This window comes from Rosa rugosa, chromosome 2, assembly GCF_958449725.1.
Source record: "Rosa rugosa chromosome 2, drRosRugo1.1, whole genome shotgun sequence".
Lineage (NCBI taxonomy): Eukaryota > Viridiplantae > Streptophyta > Magnoliopsida > Rosales > Rosaceae > Rosa > Rosa rugosa.
The window spans coordinates 45,090,997-45,107,537 of NC_084821.1; the positions used below are offsets into that span (position 1 = coordinate 45,090,997).

The window sequence follows — 16,541 nt, forward strand, 5'->3', positions numbered from 1 at the left end:
GAATCGCCTTCAAGCATAATGCGGTTGAAACCAATTTGCCTAGGGGGAATGAGGCAATCTTGTAGAGCCCTGCACTCTTGAGACATAAACCGAAGAACGATCATTGTTTGCAGAAAATAGACAAAGGACCTAGGACGAAGCGTGCGTCGACTAAACTGACTGCGCTGTTTTGCTCATACAAGACTGCAAGTCTGCAAGAACTTGATCACTTCAGGTGTCTCAAAATACTTCACAAGGTTGCACCATTACTTACAATTTACAAGAATGTTATGTCCTAGATTTCACTCTTTCATTGACAGTACTCTTAGATAGAAAGAAGATCAATATATAGTTTCACCTGTATCAAGTTGAATAATAAGTATATCTAAATTGCTTCTCTGTTAACTTGGCATTAGAGATTCAAATCTTTCTAAAGCACTTTATTCCACTTAAAAACAGGGCTCAACCTACTCATTAAGGCAGCTTAAAATCATAATCCCTATTGAAATAACACCTATTTAACAAAAATCAAGTCAGACATAAAAGAAGAGATTTGACGCATAATAAGATAAAAAAACAGTTTCACATCTTGAAAAACTAAAAAACAGGACAACAAAAGAAGTACTGATCAGTGATAACAAAAGTACAGTGATAACAACCAGGAATTAGAAATACCAACTCAGCTTCTTTTCATAATCTTTTCCTAAAATGTATTTGCTTTCTAGCTCAGCAAATACAGCCTTTTAACCCTCGTTTCAAAAGACAAGCTACTGCTAGCACATTCATTACCAATGGTGCTAGTCATGTAGTTCTTTCGACCTCCTGTTTTGCTGTCCATTACATTTTGCAGGTTACAATAATTAGCCTTAAATGCACCGGTAAAAGCTTCAGTCTTCAGTACTTCCTTCGTTCCCTCTGACCTTATAGTATTACCAGTACCTTTTCCCACACTTGAAGATACCAATTTTGAACTTGACCTGATAATTTCTCAGTCACCACTTTCAACATTTTCATCTGTCTTGCTATATTTCAGAACTTGTGATATAGATGTGTCTCCATCCAATGGTACAAAACACTAAAAATGCAAACTTTCATTCAACTGAAAAAATGGCAGTTCTGTGGCAAAAGTAAAACAAAAAAAGTGTTTTCATGTTCAACCAATTCAGCAAGTAGCCAATTAGATAAACAAAAATAACGTCCAAATTGAGAATATAACAAAAGACATTAGATAAACGCCCACAATTTGTTTTGTTGAATATTCTGCAAACATCAGGAAAACTAAATACTCATCAGTGGCATTGAAACAAAAGTACAGTAAGAACAACCAGGTTTTAGAAATACCAAATCAGATGAGGACTTTCTTTCCTTAGTTATTCCTAAAACTCGCTCCTTTAGCGTTTGCTTGTGACATGTCCACCACACTTTCAAGCCTGCTAACCTTTGCTTTAAGTTCTGAAAACTGTTTCTGGAACTCTTTTAGGGTAAACAGTATCTCCAATAAAGAGCTACTAAAAGCACAATTATTGGTCGTGATACTTACAGTGTTCATGGCTTGACTTCTTGCAGTATACCCCTTGATAGTTTCAACATTTGACTTCGCCTTGGATCCTCCAACCAAAGCTTCACTCAAGCTTATCTCTTTCTCAATTTTTCCTGATAGCATACAATTATTAGAACCTTCAAAGGACATTGAAGATTCCAAATTCTGAACTTCACCTGATAACTTCTCTCTGCCACCACGTTTTCTAGTTTTGACATTTTCATCATCATCCATAGGAGCTCCAGCTTCAATCCTATCACCTCTGGGAGGAAACCCTGGAGGAAAAAAGGAATCATTACCCTCATTGCTTCCTTTTGAGGCCTGCACTAGTTTTTCCAAACTTTTTAGGTAAGAAACTGAAGGAATGGTGAAATCAGTAATCATGTTCCTTTCTGTTGAACCTTCAACAACTTTCTTTGGCAGAAACCCAGGATGCATGGGGACATGTTTATCCTTTGGTAGTGATCCTTGAGTACTGTTTTCTTTCTTTTTTTCTGGCATGCTAGGCTCTCTCATGTGCTTGATACAGGACACTGTTTCCTCCCACCATTTCAGGTATCTTGTGCTCACATCTGCCTCAGAAAGTCTAGATGGAACATACAATTTTACATTCTTAATTTCCCTAATGTGATGTTTCCAGGCTCTATGAGGATCTTCTTTTCCACAAAGCATATTGGAATCCTTGTCGGATCTATCAACGGAACATGGAATGTCTTGATCAAATCCAAATTGCCTAGCTACCCTATGAGGAAGGTATTGTGTAATAGTACCGAACCCATCTAACTCAGTCACCCTCAAGCATATGGCAAATGACAGGAGTTCATCATCCAAACCAGGACAAACCCTCATTTCCTTTTCCAAATAGTATTTAGGACTCCAGTTCTCAATGGCCATGGCATAAGGGCGCCACATGAAATCTTCCCCGGTGGAGTCTAAAACCCTCCTCCAATTTTGAACATTCAGACCATCTACTTTATCCCATCGAGCCATCCTTGGCTCACCATAGCTAATAACATTGGGTTTTGGCCTAAGTTCCAAAAACCTTTCCCATGCCCAAACCTGAACTAATTGAAATGGTGAGTGAATGGTGAGTTTTAAGACATCATCACAGGCTCTGAATTCATCTGATACAAGAGTCGTTTTTAAGATACTCAATTCTTTGTAAATGCTGGCTAGAACAGCCGGTGCAAGCGCAATTCGAATCCCCCTAGCTAAACGAATTGCAATAGAAATCACAGCCTCTTTTACCATATTATGATGGTTGAAAACATACCTGGCCAACCAAAAGACAAGAAATGCTTCGTGCTCGAGTTCACTCCCACTATTCATGAATTTCTCCATCCATAATCTTGTGAGAACAGTCGTGCAAGTGTAGAGTCCCAGTCGCTTCTGCTCAAGTTTCTCTTCTACTTCCTTCAGCTCTGTGCTTTTAAGAGGGCAGAAAACAGAGTCACCCAGAACCGAAAAGCCTCCCAAAACCATAACATCCTCCAATGTGATGGTTGCTTCACCCCAAGGAAAGATGAATGTGTTGGTCTCACAACACCATTTCTCTGCAAACCCACAAACCAAATCCTTTTTCCTTTTGATTTCGTACGTGGAACTGAAGATGGCTTCATAAATACCAGCTTTCTTCCATGTCCATTGGTGAATGGGGGCCAAGCGTTCGACCCAAGTCTGCAAATCGTAGTGGTCGAGACGCCAACCGGTAAAATGAAGCTTCAATGGGCAGCCTTTTGGGTCAAAACGGGAAGGGAGGGAGGAAAAACAGAGAGGGAGCAGTTGAAAGTAGCCTTTTGAAAGGAGGTTCATCAATGGAGGAATAAGGGACAATGGGTTTGAAAAAGTAGGCATTTTTGCGAAATGGGTGTCCACCAGTTGAAGAAACCATGGCCGCGTCTTCTTGCTCTTCGACCGTCGCGGTGGAGTCTCCTTGAACAGAGAAAGCTTTGGCCTTTTGGACTGAGAGGAATGCTGGAACATTTCGCCGGAAAACTTTTGGGTTCAAAGAGAGGGTTTTAGTTGTCAAAAAAAAGAGAGAGAGGGTTTTGAGTTTGGAAAAGGTGGAAACTTGAAACTAGGGATGAAGTCTAAAAGAAACCAATTCGGGGTAAGCTGAAGATTGAAGACCCCTTTGTCCCTTTGCTATTGCTATTATAGTTTTGGTCCCAACTTAACAGCGCCCATGGGGAAGGTTTGATTTGTTTACATACCAAATTATTTGTTCATCGTACATTTGTACATACTCTTTCACCCTCTTTATATATTTTTGAATTTAAATTTTCTTTGTTTACCCATTTATACTTCTAGAATTGTCTTTTGGCGTAAAATTTCGTTACAACTCAAAAAAAAAATTGTCTTTTTTGTTCAATAAATTAATGCGATGTTTGGTAGCACCCTACAAAATAAACCCTTAGAGTTCAGTAAATGTTCAACAAGTGAATCTACAATGATAAAATCATCCAAAATGTTTGGCAAAACCACCAAATAATACAAAAAAGTTGGGTAGACTTCTACTGAATATTGTCATAACATTTGATGAAGTATTACCGAACAAAATGCAAGCTATAATATATTACGATTCAATAATCACAAAACACTGAAATTTTATGATGAATGTGAGAAAGATGGTAGAGTTTTAACATGAATAATGAGATTGAGAATGAATACTTAATGTAGGTGCGAATGTTTCTTAGATGTTATAGGCAAAATCTAATGTAATATTAACAAATTATTGCCCTTAATTATAATTTTATATTATGGTGTGGTAGCATTTTAATAAATGAAGCAAAGTAGGGTGACAGTAGCCGCACCATATTTTTTTTGACGAAAGGGAGGGCAATCTCACCCTACCTCAGTTTATTATTGGAATAGAAGCATTATGCCGCAGAGGGGACATATAACCTATACTCCGGGCTACATTGGAAGCCTTACAATTATCCTTATAGAGTGCATCCTGAATAATAGCAGGAGCCTCATCTAACCAAAACTCATCAACATATGAAAAACTAGCAAGATGCGCTAACCTGTTGGCTACTCCATTTGCTTCCCGGTAAATGTGTCGCACTTGTACAAAATTGAAAGCAGTAAAGTAAGACTTACAATCTTCCACAATGCGACCCACCTCAGAGAGATCATCTTCAGTACATGCAATTGCTGCTGCAAGAACCGCACAATCACATTCTATATCAACGTCATTCCATTCTTGGTGGATAGCAATAAGCAATCCAGCCCTTAAAGCTTCTGCCTCCATGTGTATAGCAGAAGCAACATAGCTGAAAGGCCTAGCCAACGCTGCCATGCAAGTACCTCTCTCATCCCTTACAACTACACCAATTCCACCTCTTCCATTATCACCCTGGAAAGCCCCATCCACATTAATCTTCAGCCTCCCACTTGGAGGGAATTTCCAGTGTGTTAATGGCCTTCGACCCTTGCTGCCTACAGGCTTATGAACTGCCTGGTAATCACCGAGTCAGCGTGTAGCCCAGTCAGCCACAGACCAAGGGCAGAAGACTTCATTCTTCCACACCACCTTGTTCCGCTCTCCCCACACCGCTCACAACATCACAAAGAAAACCTCCCTCTGATGTTTTAAGAGGGAGTCCATCAACTCAAAAATCCAATCACACACAGAAGCAGCCGGGTGATCGACACTATGCATAGCTAATGGACTGCTTAGCCATAGTTGCGACACCAACTTGCAGTATTTAAACAGATGCAGCTCATCTTCCACATGCTTATGACAAAAAGCACAACTCACCTCATTCAAAGGGACACGCTTATTCAGAGCTTTCCGTGTAGGAAGGATACCTTTTGGAAGCCTCCAAACAAATATACGCACCTTAGGAGGTACTTGAGTCTTCCAAACCCCCTTCCAATATCTCCCAAGAACATTACCAGACGAACTAGAAGCAGCTGTTATAGCCCTCCCCTCTTTCAAGTCCATCGTTCTAGCCATGTGATACCAACTTTTGACACTAAAGCAGCCCTTCAGATCATAGTGCCAAATATACCAGTCAACTGGAGTTCGTAGACTTAAAGGAATACTCAAAATGACATCCGCTTCCTCCCTTGTGAATAGTTCACGTATAATGTCTTCCATCCAATCATGCGACTTCGGATCAATTAAGTCCTCCACAAGCCATTGCTCAGTTCCTTCCATGGGCATAGAAAAAGGTTTAAAACTATGCGGTAGTGGCAACCAAGGGTCGTGCCAAACCCGCATGGCGCTGCCACAGCCAATCTAATACCGCAACCCCAACTTAAGGAGCTCCCTCCCCGACATGATGCTCCTCCATGTGTAGGACGAGCCCGGCATAAGTTCAGCGTCCAAGAAGCCTGATCTAGGATGATACTTGGCCCGAAACAGTTGTGCAATCAATGAATTGGGTCTTTGAATAAGTCGCCATCCTTGTTTTGCAAGGAGTGACAGGTTGAAGAGGTACATATTCCTGAACCCCAATCCTCCTTCAGCCTTAGGTACACAAAGCCTCTCCCACGCAAGCCAGTGTATCTTACCATCATCCATACTGTCCCCCCACCAAAACTTAGCCATCAAACGGTGCATTTCGTTACACAAATGCTCTGGGAGCTCAAAACAATTCATAACATAATTCGGGATGGCCTGGGCAACAGCTTTAATTAACACCTCCTTTCCCGCAACGCTTAGGGTTTTCTCACGCCATCCTTGAGTCTTCTTGCGCACACGTTCAGTTAATTAGGAAACTAAACGCTTCAGTCTTCGAATAGCTGAGTTCAGTTGGAAGCCCTAGGTATTTGTCATGCTTATCAACCTTAGCAACACCCAGAACTGCAGCTATACAATCCTGCCTCAAGCATGGAACATTTTTGCTAAACGAAATGCAGCTCTTGTCAAAATTGATGCATTGCCCGGATGCTTCCTCAAAGCTCCTGAATATATTTTTCTTTCTTAATATACTTAAGTTTATATATTGAATTTCCAGTATCATTTGGTCTAGTGTCATAAGTCTCCTCTTTATAAGTGAGAGGTTGTGAGTTCAACTCACAAGAGGATAGTTGTTGATATGAAAAAAAAAAAACAAAAGTTTATATATTGACTAATATATTTTAAAAACGACAAATCTTGAGTTTTTAAATGTTTGCAAAGAATTTCCTTTAGAGTCTTCTAGAACCATTCTCCTTGACTGCTTAGAGTCGGCTTGTCGTAGAGGTTTTTTATATTTTGTCTTTTATAGTCTTTTCTTATAAATAAAGAATCATATTTTGGCTTTATATTAGTCCAAACTTAGGTAGTAAGTTGATTTCGTACTCAGTCATGCTCGATTTTAGTTAGAATTCTCATTATTCTCCACCCTTAAATTCAATTCCAAACACAACTGATTACAAATGAATTAACTACCAGAACATGACCCAGCTTGAGGTTGAGTCTGGGTTTAAGAGCAACTCCAAATATAGGGTTCAAAACCAGATTTTGTTGAATTATAGGACTTTTCATCTCCAACAATGTTCCTTAGGGGGAGTTGGTCCTAAAATTATAGGACTTGGGTTCATCCCAAGTCTCATATTTGAGACTTTTCCAAGACCAAGACTTGGATACTGTTCATGAGGCCCAGCAAAAGGGTTATTATTTGCTTTTACTCAAATTGGCCCTATTTAATCTGACGACGGCTCAGATTTGAGCAAAATAAATGTGATCAATGGTTCTTATTAAATCAAGGGTTATTATTTCTATTTTGTTCCAAAATTTTTTTTAAAATTACCAAAAAATTGAGGGAAAAAAAATATACCCGTTGGAACAGTAAATTGTGGGAAATTCTATAAATACCAACCCATTTTTTTCTATTTCCTCACACCAAATATCCTCCATCTCCTTCAAAATTTTTCATTCATTCACCCATCTCATTCACACCAAATATCCTCCATATTCATTTAATAAAAAATTAATTAAATGAAAAGAATAATTTTTAAATATTATGATAAAATTAAAATTAAATTTTTTTTTTACCTTATTTAACTATATTAACATGCCCTAAGAGGCTATGTCCATTGTCCAATTCTTCAATATCGAGTCCAATCTAAAGATCCATTCCATTTTTACCAGCCCTATTCGGGTTCCGAATAATAGGAAGTAAATAACACCGACATAAGAAAAGAAAAAAAAAAAGTATATAAGAAACCGAAGGTTTTTCTTTTCTTTTGAGAAGAAAGAAAACGAAGGGTTTCGGCATGTCTCTCTGTGAGGATTTTACAGCTTACGAACGGCTTGGGGCCGACGGCCGCCACCCCGATGGTACGGTATGCATTTCGTTTTCTGTTTCTGTGTTTGAATCGTTTTAGTTACATTTGATTTTTGGTCCGGTGAGGAAAATTTTCTTGGGTTGAATTGGTTGACACTATTCACAACATTTGTTATTATTCAATGCCATTTTTGACTGTATTTTTGTTTGCTGGAATTTGCTTGAACTAATTTTCGAGGGGATGAACATAGATCATTTTGCATTGCAGCTCCTCATGCTTCATCAAACATTCACTTTTTTCTCTTCTTGTGGTTATTCAGTATCTCACCCAATTGTTTTCTTTTGTCTTTCCTTTTATCTGAACAGTTGCCGGCTTCCTGAAATCACGTGGCATTGTTATGGCAGACACTGGTGGTTCTCCTGGTATGCGTTTGATTTTTTGTTATTGCTTACCTGAAATTGACTTGGGATGTGTGTGTGTGTGTGTGTTATGTAGGAAACAAAATGTTAATGTTTTCGAAAACCTACAAACTATCCCAACTGTTAGCTTACTGACTTGGGACATTTTGACAGTTGCGAGTCAAATCTTTTTAAAGCATATAAAAACGTGGGGTGAATTGCAGTCTATTGCCCGACAGTTTTACACTCTTGTTTCCCATTTAATTAAACTGCCCCTCATGCTTTGCAATCTCTTGCAATCCTTTCTATTGTTAGAGAATCCATCCATAGTCTCCGTCATGGGTTCTAGAGTGAACAGAATATTTATATGAGAAGTGTCTTGCAGACATTAAGAAAGTCAGCATGCAAAACCTTGGTTTTTACAATGCTCCTAAATTTTTTTAGGGCAAATTACTGGTCACTCCCTCAACTTTTGGGGCGTCGACAGTTCAGTCCCTCGTATCATAATTTTAACAAATAACTCCCTGAACATTCAAATTTCACACAATTTAGTCCAAAATGACCATTTTACCCCTCACTTCCTTTTTTTTTTTTTTTAAATTCTTCTCTCTCTTTTTTTTTCTGGTTATTTTTTCTGCTTCTCCGCCCCCCTTCTCAGCTCAGAAAGACGATGCCGTCTCTCTCTCTCTCTCTCTCTCTCTCTCTCTCTCTCTCTCTCTCTCTCTCTCTCTCTCTCTCTCTCTCTCTCTCTCGCCAACTCGCCTGAGCCTCCCTCGTCGTCCCGCTGCCAACTTGATGCCAGAAGATCCCAGCGAAGCTGCCACCCGATCTTGCCACACCAACTCAAACCAATCACGGGGCCGTTTGTGACCCAGTCGAGCATAGGATGACTCCGATCTTGCTTGCCTGCTCTGTAGCCAGGCAGCCACCATTGCCCTTCATCGTCGGAATCTTCAAACAAATTAGAAAGCCTCATCATCGCCCCGCATCCTCTTCTTCGACTAGACTCATTGTTAGACTGGTATGTCTTTCATTGGCCTTGTTTGGTTTTCATTTATGCTGGTAGTGATCTAGTTTTCTTCTTTCCTCTAATAAGGACATTTCTTGATCCTTACTTTTTGCTATATATGCTGTTTATTGAGCAGAGCATAGTAGAAAGTTAAAAAATGAAGAGGACTTGTTATGATCATATGGTAGCAATTTAGATGGGTATTTCTCTTCTGCTATATAGGGAAAAGACTTATATATAGAATGGTATAAGCACACACGTCTTCTGATTAATCAGGGCCAAACACACTAACATTTTTTTTCCTACTGCAGGGAAGCAATTGGGAAAATTCTTGCACGTGGTCATAGTAGAGTCCCTGTCTATTCTGGAAATCCCAAAACATAATCGGCCTCTTACTGGTGGGTTAAAAACTATGACCCATCTTAAGTTCTTTTTTTTTGTGTGCAGGAAGTATGATCCTTGTTATCGGTAACAGCTGTTTCTAAGTGATGATTCATTTGGTAATTTTGTTGTGCTGAACATAGGTGAAAAGTCTCCTCACAGTACGAGCAGAAACAGAGACTCCAGTTAGTGCAGTTTCCATTCGTAGAATGCCTAGGTTTATCATTTTCCTCCTCTTCTCTTCTCTTCTATATCTGTTCTCTTTAGGAAAACATTAAAATCATATGCATGGATATCCCAGGGTTCCAGCCGATATGCCTTTATATGATATACTTAATGAGTTTCAAAAAGGAAGCAGTCACCTGGCTGCTGTAGTGAAGATCAAAGGAAAAACCAAGAATCCTCTACTTTTTGCTGATAGAGAGAAACTTGAGGAGGCCAGACCAACCAATGGATGTGTTGCCATTGATGTTGATAAACGTCCAAGGTCTCTGACAAACATGCCAACTGTTCTGGCATCAAGTTGGCAGCGGGACGACGAGGGAGGCTAGGCGAGTTGGCGAGAGAGAGAGAGAGAGAGAGAGAGAGAGAGAGAGAGAGAGAGAGAGAGAGAGAGAGAGAGAGAGAGAGAGAGAGAGAGAGAGAGAGACGGCATCGTCTTTCTGAGCTGAGAAGGGGGGCGGAGAAGCAGAAAAAATAACCAGAAAAAAAAAGAGAGAGAAGAATTTAAAAAAAAAAAAAAAGGAAGTGAGGGGTAAAATGGTCATTTTGGACTAAATTGTGTGAAATTTGAATGTTCAGGGAGTTATTTGTTAAAATTATGATACGAGGGACTGAACTGTCGACGCCCCAAAAGTTGAGGGAGTGACCAGTAATTTGCCCATTTTTTTATCAGCGGACTTTCAGCTAACATGCACAAGAAGCTGAAATTCTTTATACGAAAAAGCCTCGACAAACTACTGCACCACTAACTCCTGTTACATGGTGCAGATAATAGAAATCTGCTTCTATCATTCATTTCATTGCATCTGCAATCTTGTATTTATTTAATCTGAAATTCATTTTTCCTTTTCCTATGACACAACATTGATACATCTGTTACCATCTAGAGTCTTGTAGTTACAGTGATGTGTTGGGTTTTCACACACATATATGATATGTATTAGGTATAACATATTTAACAATACCAGTGAACTTTTGCTCTCTTTGCAGGACCAAACAGCACTCGCAGTTTGTCACGCATCATTCAGAAGTGGTATACAGTCGGCCCCCCTGGTATGATTGTGATTTTTGTTTCTGGTTACCTATAATCTGCTTGCCATGTGTTATTAATTTTTTTTATATACTTTTAATGTAAACTACATATAACTACCCCATGTTTTGGGGGGTTGTTTTCACGTAACTACCTGAAGTGTGGTATTTCCAAAAACCTACAAACTACCCCTACTGTTAGCTTGATTGACTTGGGATGTTGTCACAATTCTGAATCCAATCTTTTAGGCCTACATGAATTTCCAAAGTGCACAAGGTGAATGGAGTTATAGTAAGTTAAAAAGTTGCTCACCATTTTAAAAATCAGGGCGACCATGCTTTGCATTTCATGCAATGCTCTGTGTTGTTATAGAATCCATCCATAGTTTCTGTTGCATGCTGATGTGGCTAATGTGGACTCTCTTTATTTTCATGGCTTGGGTCTTAGAGTGAACATAATATGATTTAAAAGTGTCTTTAAGATGTTCAAAAAACTAGTGTGTTTCTGGTAACATGCAAAACCTTGGTGTTTATCATGCAAACATCTGACAGATTTCATCAAGGAACATACAGCTAACATGTATAATATACTATTCATATCCCCTATAATTTTTGCTGCTCTTGTGACATAGATAATTTGGTCGTATTCAATGTTCAGTGTGCTCTCACAGTACTGATATTTTGGGTTTGTCTTCTGCATGAATCATTTTTATTGCTATTATTTGTTTTTTAACGGATTTGCAAACTGCCAGAGGATAGATGTTTGATTTGTTGCTTGGATGAACACACTTCATTTCTATGCCCGTACAATGTTGAAGTCCCAAAGAATGCAATTGTAGGCAGCGGCTGTGACGTAATTTGTAAGGTTTGTGATCGTTTGTTCTTTGGGCGCTGTTGTAACCAAGATACAGGACGTGCTAAGCTCAAGTTTTGTGATATCTGTTTCAAGTATGGCGAACACTGGATGCTGCAGTGCCCACGCAAGCCTGAATGTGATCTCAGTAAAATCGGGGATTCTTCTGATCACTTAATTGCATGTGCAGCTACAGGTCGTCCTCCAATTGTAAATGTGAGGAAGAAAAAGAAGATAAATGCTGTGTAATCGGGGTTTGCTTCTGCTGTATTCTGAGGAAAAAATGATGTGTTTTATGCTATGTGAGATGTATAATGTGGAGATGAATTTTTAGTGTAAAGTTTTCTTGTTTGTTTCTTTTGATAACCAAAATTTCCTCGTGGCCGGTTACATCTCTGCATTTGAATGTGCTATATCTTTATACTGGAGGAAATAAAGTTTGCTTCTTCTGTGTTCCTAACTGAATTAATTAGAAGATGTTATTTTGTGACATTTTTTTTGACAATGTCATTTTTTTTTCCTTGCATTGCGTATCAACTCACATACACTCAAGAATAGAACAACACACGCAATCACGATTGCTGCAATGAGATAACCTTTGTGCTCTTTGTCAGCATAAAATTCCACTGCACCTAGTGACACTTCCAATCCAAACTTCATAACAAAGATCATCCAATCCCAAAAGCTCTCATTCTCTCCAAGCCTTTCAGTTCATAATTCATCATTAGTTCTCCTAAGCTCTTCTCCTGCATTGTTGTAATCGGTCTGCACTGCTTGAACATTTTGCTGATATGAGTACTCCAGATTTTGGACAATGTCATAGTGCTCTTGCTGCATTACTTGAATAGCCTCTTGATTAGTGTATTCAAGACTTTGGAGCTGTGCAATATGATGGGTCATCTGACTTTGGAGCTCTTGTTGGTGATCCTCTAGTATAACTTCAATAGCTTTTTCATGAGTTTGGTGGATAATATTCTGAGTCTGTTCATAGTGATCCCTTTGCATCATTTGACAAGCTTGCTAAGCAGTGAAGTCGAGAGTCTGCACCTCTAAGGTATGCTTGTTCATCAGCTCGTCCACAACAACTTGTAATTTTCCTTTGCACTCATTCTCCAAAGTTTACTTAAGAATTTCCAAATTTTTGTTATGAGTCGCAACTTCTATTTCATGTTTTCCCCTAACTTCCTCCACTTCCTTGTTTAGTTCCTCAATTCTTTTCTCACCTACAGAGGATTCAATTCATTTCAATATAAGAAAATTCAGTTTGAACAATAAACTAAAATGTAAGATGTGACGAGAAAAGTCAATTGAGCAATAAACTGAAATGTGAGATAACTTGCATTGACGAAGCTACACAAGATATGTGTCCCTCTCCTTCTTAGCTTTGTCCAATTTATTTTGAACATTCTGCTCAGTTTCCCTGATTCCTTTGCAATAAGGCAAAACACAATTATATCAGCAAAAGGGTAAGGATATGAAACTTCATGGAGCTATTAAAACTCAGGACCATATGAATGAAACTTCATAGATAGAGCTATTAAAAGAAGGCACATAGGAATGAAACTTCATAGAGCATGCATGTAAGTATTAGACAAGAAGGTAAGCAGAACACAATTACGTACAACTTCATCATAATCTCCATGATTCCTCTGTAACGTTTCAAAAACTCAAACAATAAGGTGAGGATGAAACCTCATACAGCTTGTAAAAATCAGGCATATACGAATAATATTAGGGTCCTTGACCAATAGCACCAAAAAAAGCCAAAATTATCCCATTTACCCCAGCAACATATTTTTGTTCTCACTAACCCCATTTAACATAAAAAGACAATTTTACCCTTAGTCAAATTAAATAATTACATACATGCCACTCTCTTCTCTCTCTGTCCAGCACATCGGCGCGCACACTCTCTCTCCCCCCTCCCCCCAAACGTGGCCGGCATCTGCACTCTCTCCGGTCAGAGCTCCCTCGTCACAGCGCCATCTTTCTCTCTCTCCTCCGCTCCGCGTCGATCTGCACTTTCTCTCCTCTCCGTCTCCTCCGCGCCGATCTGCACTCTCTCTCTCTGCTCTCTGTCTCCTCTGCGCTAATCTGCACACTTTCTCCTCGGTCGGAGCAAATTCGACTGGTGCAGGTCAGGAACTGCGCCGGGTCTCCAAGCCATTGAAGCCCGGGTTTCGTTCTGATCTGTAAGTTGCGTCTTTTCTTCTCAAATCCTACTTCGACGTCTCGTTTGCTGAATTGCCCACCAACTGTTCGACGAAATGCCTAGGAAGAACATGGCCGCGTGGAACACAATGCTTTCGGGGTATAAGAGTTTGGGGGATGTACAGAAAGCACGCTCAGTGTTTGATCAAATGAAGCCGCGAGGTGTTAATTCATGGTGTTGCATGATCGATGCGAATGTGAAGAAATGGCGAAAATAAGTGTGGCGCAACGCTCTTTCGGAATATGGTGATTGAGGAAGGTATAAAGCCATTTGCGATGCATTTCCGTAGGTTCATTTACGAGTCTTTCTTGTCTGTTTGTTTGTTGTCATCATGGTTGGCGTTGCGCTATGTAGATACACATTGCATTGGATGTGAATGTGGACAGGGCAGAGCATGTGCTTCTATGTGCCCTTTTTTTTTTTTTTTTTTTAAGTAATGGGACAGAAGGAAAGAAAAAAAAAGTTTTGAATGTCTATTGGGGGGCAATAGACGTCTATTGAAGGGCAATAGACGTTTTTAAATTGATATAATCTCTTCTTTTTTTCTTTAATCAAAGTTTTATTTGTCTAATTTTAGGGATATTAGTTCCAATTCCGGCTACCAAAAGTTCTATTGAGGGGCAATAGGCGTTTATTGGGGGGCAATAGAAGTTTATTGCCCCTCTATTGGGGGGCAGTAGACGTCTATTGGGGGGCAATAGACAATACCCTCTATTGGGGGCCAATAGACGTCTATTGGGGGCAATAGAGATTTTTAGAAAAGTCCGGTGAGCGGCGGCCGGTGACCGGAATCCGGCGAAAGTTGGCCGGAATCCGGCGGCCGGTGACCGGATTCCGGCGGCCGGTGACCTGCTCCGGCGATGTCTCATATGGTTTCTCTCTCTTCCATTTTCTCTCTCTCTCTCTAAGTAACAAAGGGGTAAGGGGTAAAATGGTATTAAAAAAAAATAAAAAACAAAAAAAAAATCTTAATTGGGTATTAGGGAAGACTCTCTTAGAGTGTATTGGGTAAGAGAGAATTAAAAAAACTTAATGGGGTTAGTGGGAAAAAAATTCCTAAAAATGGGGTAAATGGACAAAAACCCATAATATTATCTCCTAAAAAAACTAAAATCCCAAATGCATTTCCCCGTTCTTGGTATACCCTGCTACCAACCTTTTCCCTAAACATTTCATCAAAAAACTATAGCAGCAACAAAAGAAGACACTTCTACAAGCATAACAAGATATGTACTACAACTCAAAACAATAAGAGAATTCAGCATGAAACTTCATAGAGCCATAAGATCGAGCTCGTAAAAATTAGGGAATGCAAATAATATTATCTGTAAAATGAAAAACGGCATTTTTTTCCCCGAAACATTTCATCAAATAACTACAACAGCAAAAAAAGAAGAAACGTTTTGTCAAACAACTATAGCAGTAACGAAAGAAGAAACATTTCATCAAACAACTATAGCAGCTAGAAAAGAAGACACTTCTACAAGCATAACAAGATATGAACTAAAACTCAATAGCTTTTTCATGAGTTTGGTGGATAATCTGAGTATGTTCATAGTGATCCCTTTGCATCATTTGACCAGCTTGCTGAGCAGTGAAGTCGAGAGTCTGCACCTCTAAGGTATGCTTGTTCATCAGCTCGTCCACAACAGCTTGTAATTTTCCTTTGTACTCATTCTCCAAAGTTTTCTTAAGAATTTCCAAATTTTTGTTATGAGTCGCAACTTCTGTTCATGTTTTCCCCTGACTTCCTCCACTTCCTTATAAAAGCTAACTTCTTTTTCATTTTTTTTGTGCTACGACGTGTAAGACTTTGATCTATATATACTCAATCATCCACTAGCTATTGAGTTTTGTTTCTATATATATCTTCCTTAAACAACTAACAACAAAAACGAAAAATCTTGTTTCAAATTAAGAAACCGAATATACTTGACCATATTGGTAATGGTCAATATTTATGCTCGTTTGATTGTTGATAGAGACGATCATTTTTCCGATTAAATGAACAAGTACCATGACCTATATTTGGTGTAATTATTAAAGAAACGATATTTGATTAGACAACGGATCAAGCTTTTATCAGTAACGTACTATTAACTTTTCCTTTGAGTTACTGACATTAGTGATTAGAACGTTCCAGATTCTATTTGTTGATCTATAATTTTCCTTTTATTAGTTTTTTTGCTCTTGAAATTAAAGCGAAATGGTTACAATTACCGGGATCCCGTGTGGAGTTCAAGAACGGGAATCAGCAAACGATCACCAATGGTTAAAACATAAAGATGACAGCCCTGCTGATCATCGACATCGACATGGGAAGACGCAGTGTGTAAATTTTATCCTTGTAATACCCCGAAAAATCCAAATTAAATTCCGTGGATTTTTAGAAATGATTTCACGATAGTGGGAGCGAGTACGAGGCTTGGAGAAGTTGTGGAATTAGTTCGAACGATTTTATTTTCGAAAACGAACGTTATTTAGGGGGTCTCAAAAAGTGACTTTTTATACGTACAGAATTTGGGAAAACTTTCTTCATGAAAGTTGTAGAGCTCGTCGATACGATCGCGTGCATATGCGGAACGTAAAAATCTGAGTTCGTATGAATTAGTTATGATTTTTTGAAAACGTTTCCAATTTGGTATAAAGCTTCCATTTTTGGAAATTTCCAAAAATAAAATCAGATTTTACAAAAA

At 39.0% G+C, this 16,541-nt stretch overlaps 2 protein-coding genes and 1 long non-coding RNA gene across 3 annotated transcripts; 2 read left to right on the plus strand and 1 right to left on the minus strand.

Moving 5' to 3' along the window:
* Positions 1-1,345: 1,345 nt before the first annotated feature.
* Positions 1,346-3,373, minus strand: LOC133730834 (uncharacterized). Its single transcript, XM_062158348.1, has one exon. The coding sequence runs from the start codon at positions 3,371-3,373 to the stop codon at positions 1,346-1,348; it is 2,028 nt and encodes a 675-aa protein (XP_062014332.1).
* Positions 3,374-7,682: 4,309 nt separating this feature from the next.
* Positions 7,683-12,089, plus strand: LOC133733954 (uncharacterized). Its single transcript, XM_062161612.1, has 4 exons — positions 7,683-7,793; positions 8,107-8,163; positions 10,742-10,804; positions 11,533-12,089. The coding sequence occupies exons 1-4, from the start codon at positions 7,730-7,732 to the stop codon at positions 11,880-11,882; spliced, it is 534 nt and encodes a 177-aa protein (XP_062017596.1). The 5' UTR covers positions 7,683-7,729; the 3' UTR covers positions 11,883-12,089.
* Positions 8,870-10,036, plus strand: LOC133728175 (uncharacterized). Its single transcript, XR_009855660.1, has 3 exons — positions 8,870-9,546; positions 9,673-9,746; positions 9,831-10,036. It is a non-coding gene; the product is annotated as an uncharacterized LOC133728175 (long non-coding RNA).
* Positions 12,090-16,541: the final 4,452 nt, after the last annotated feature.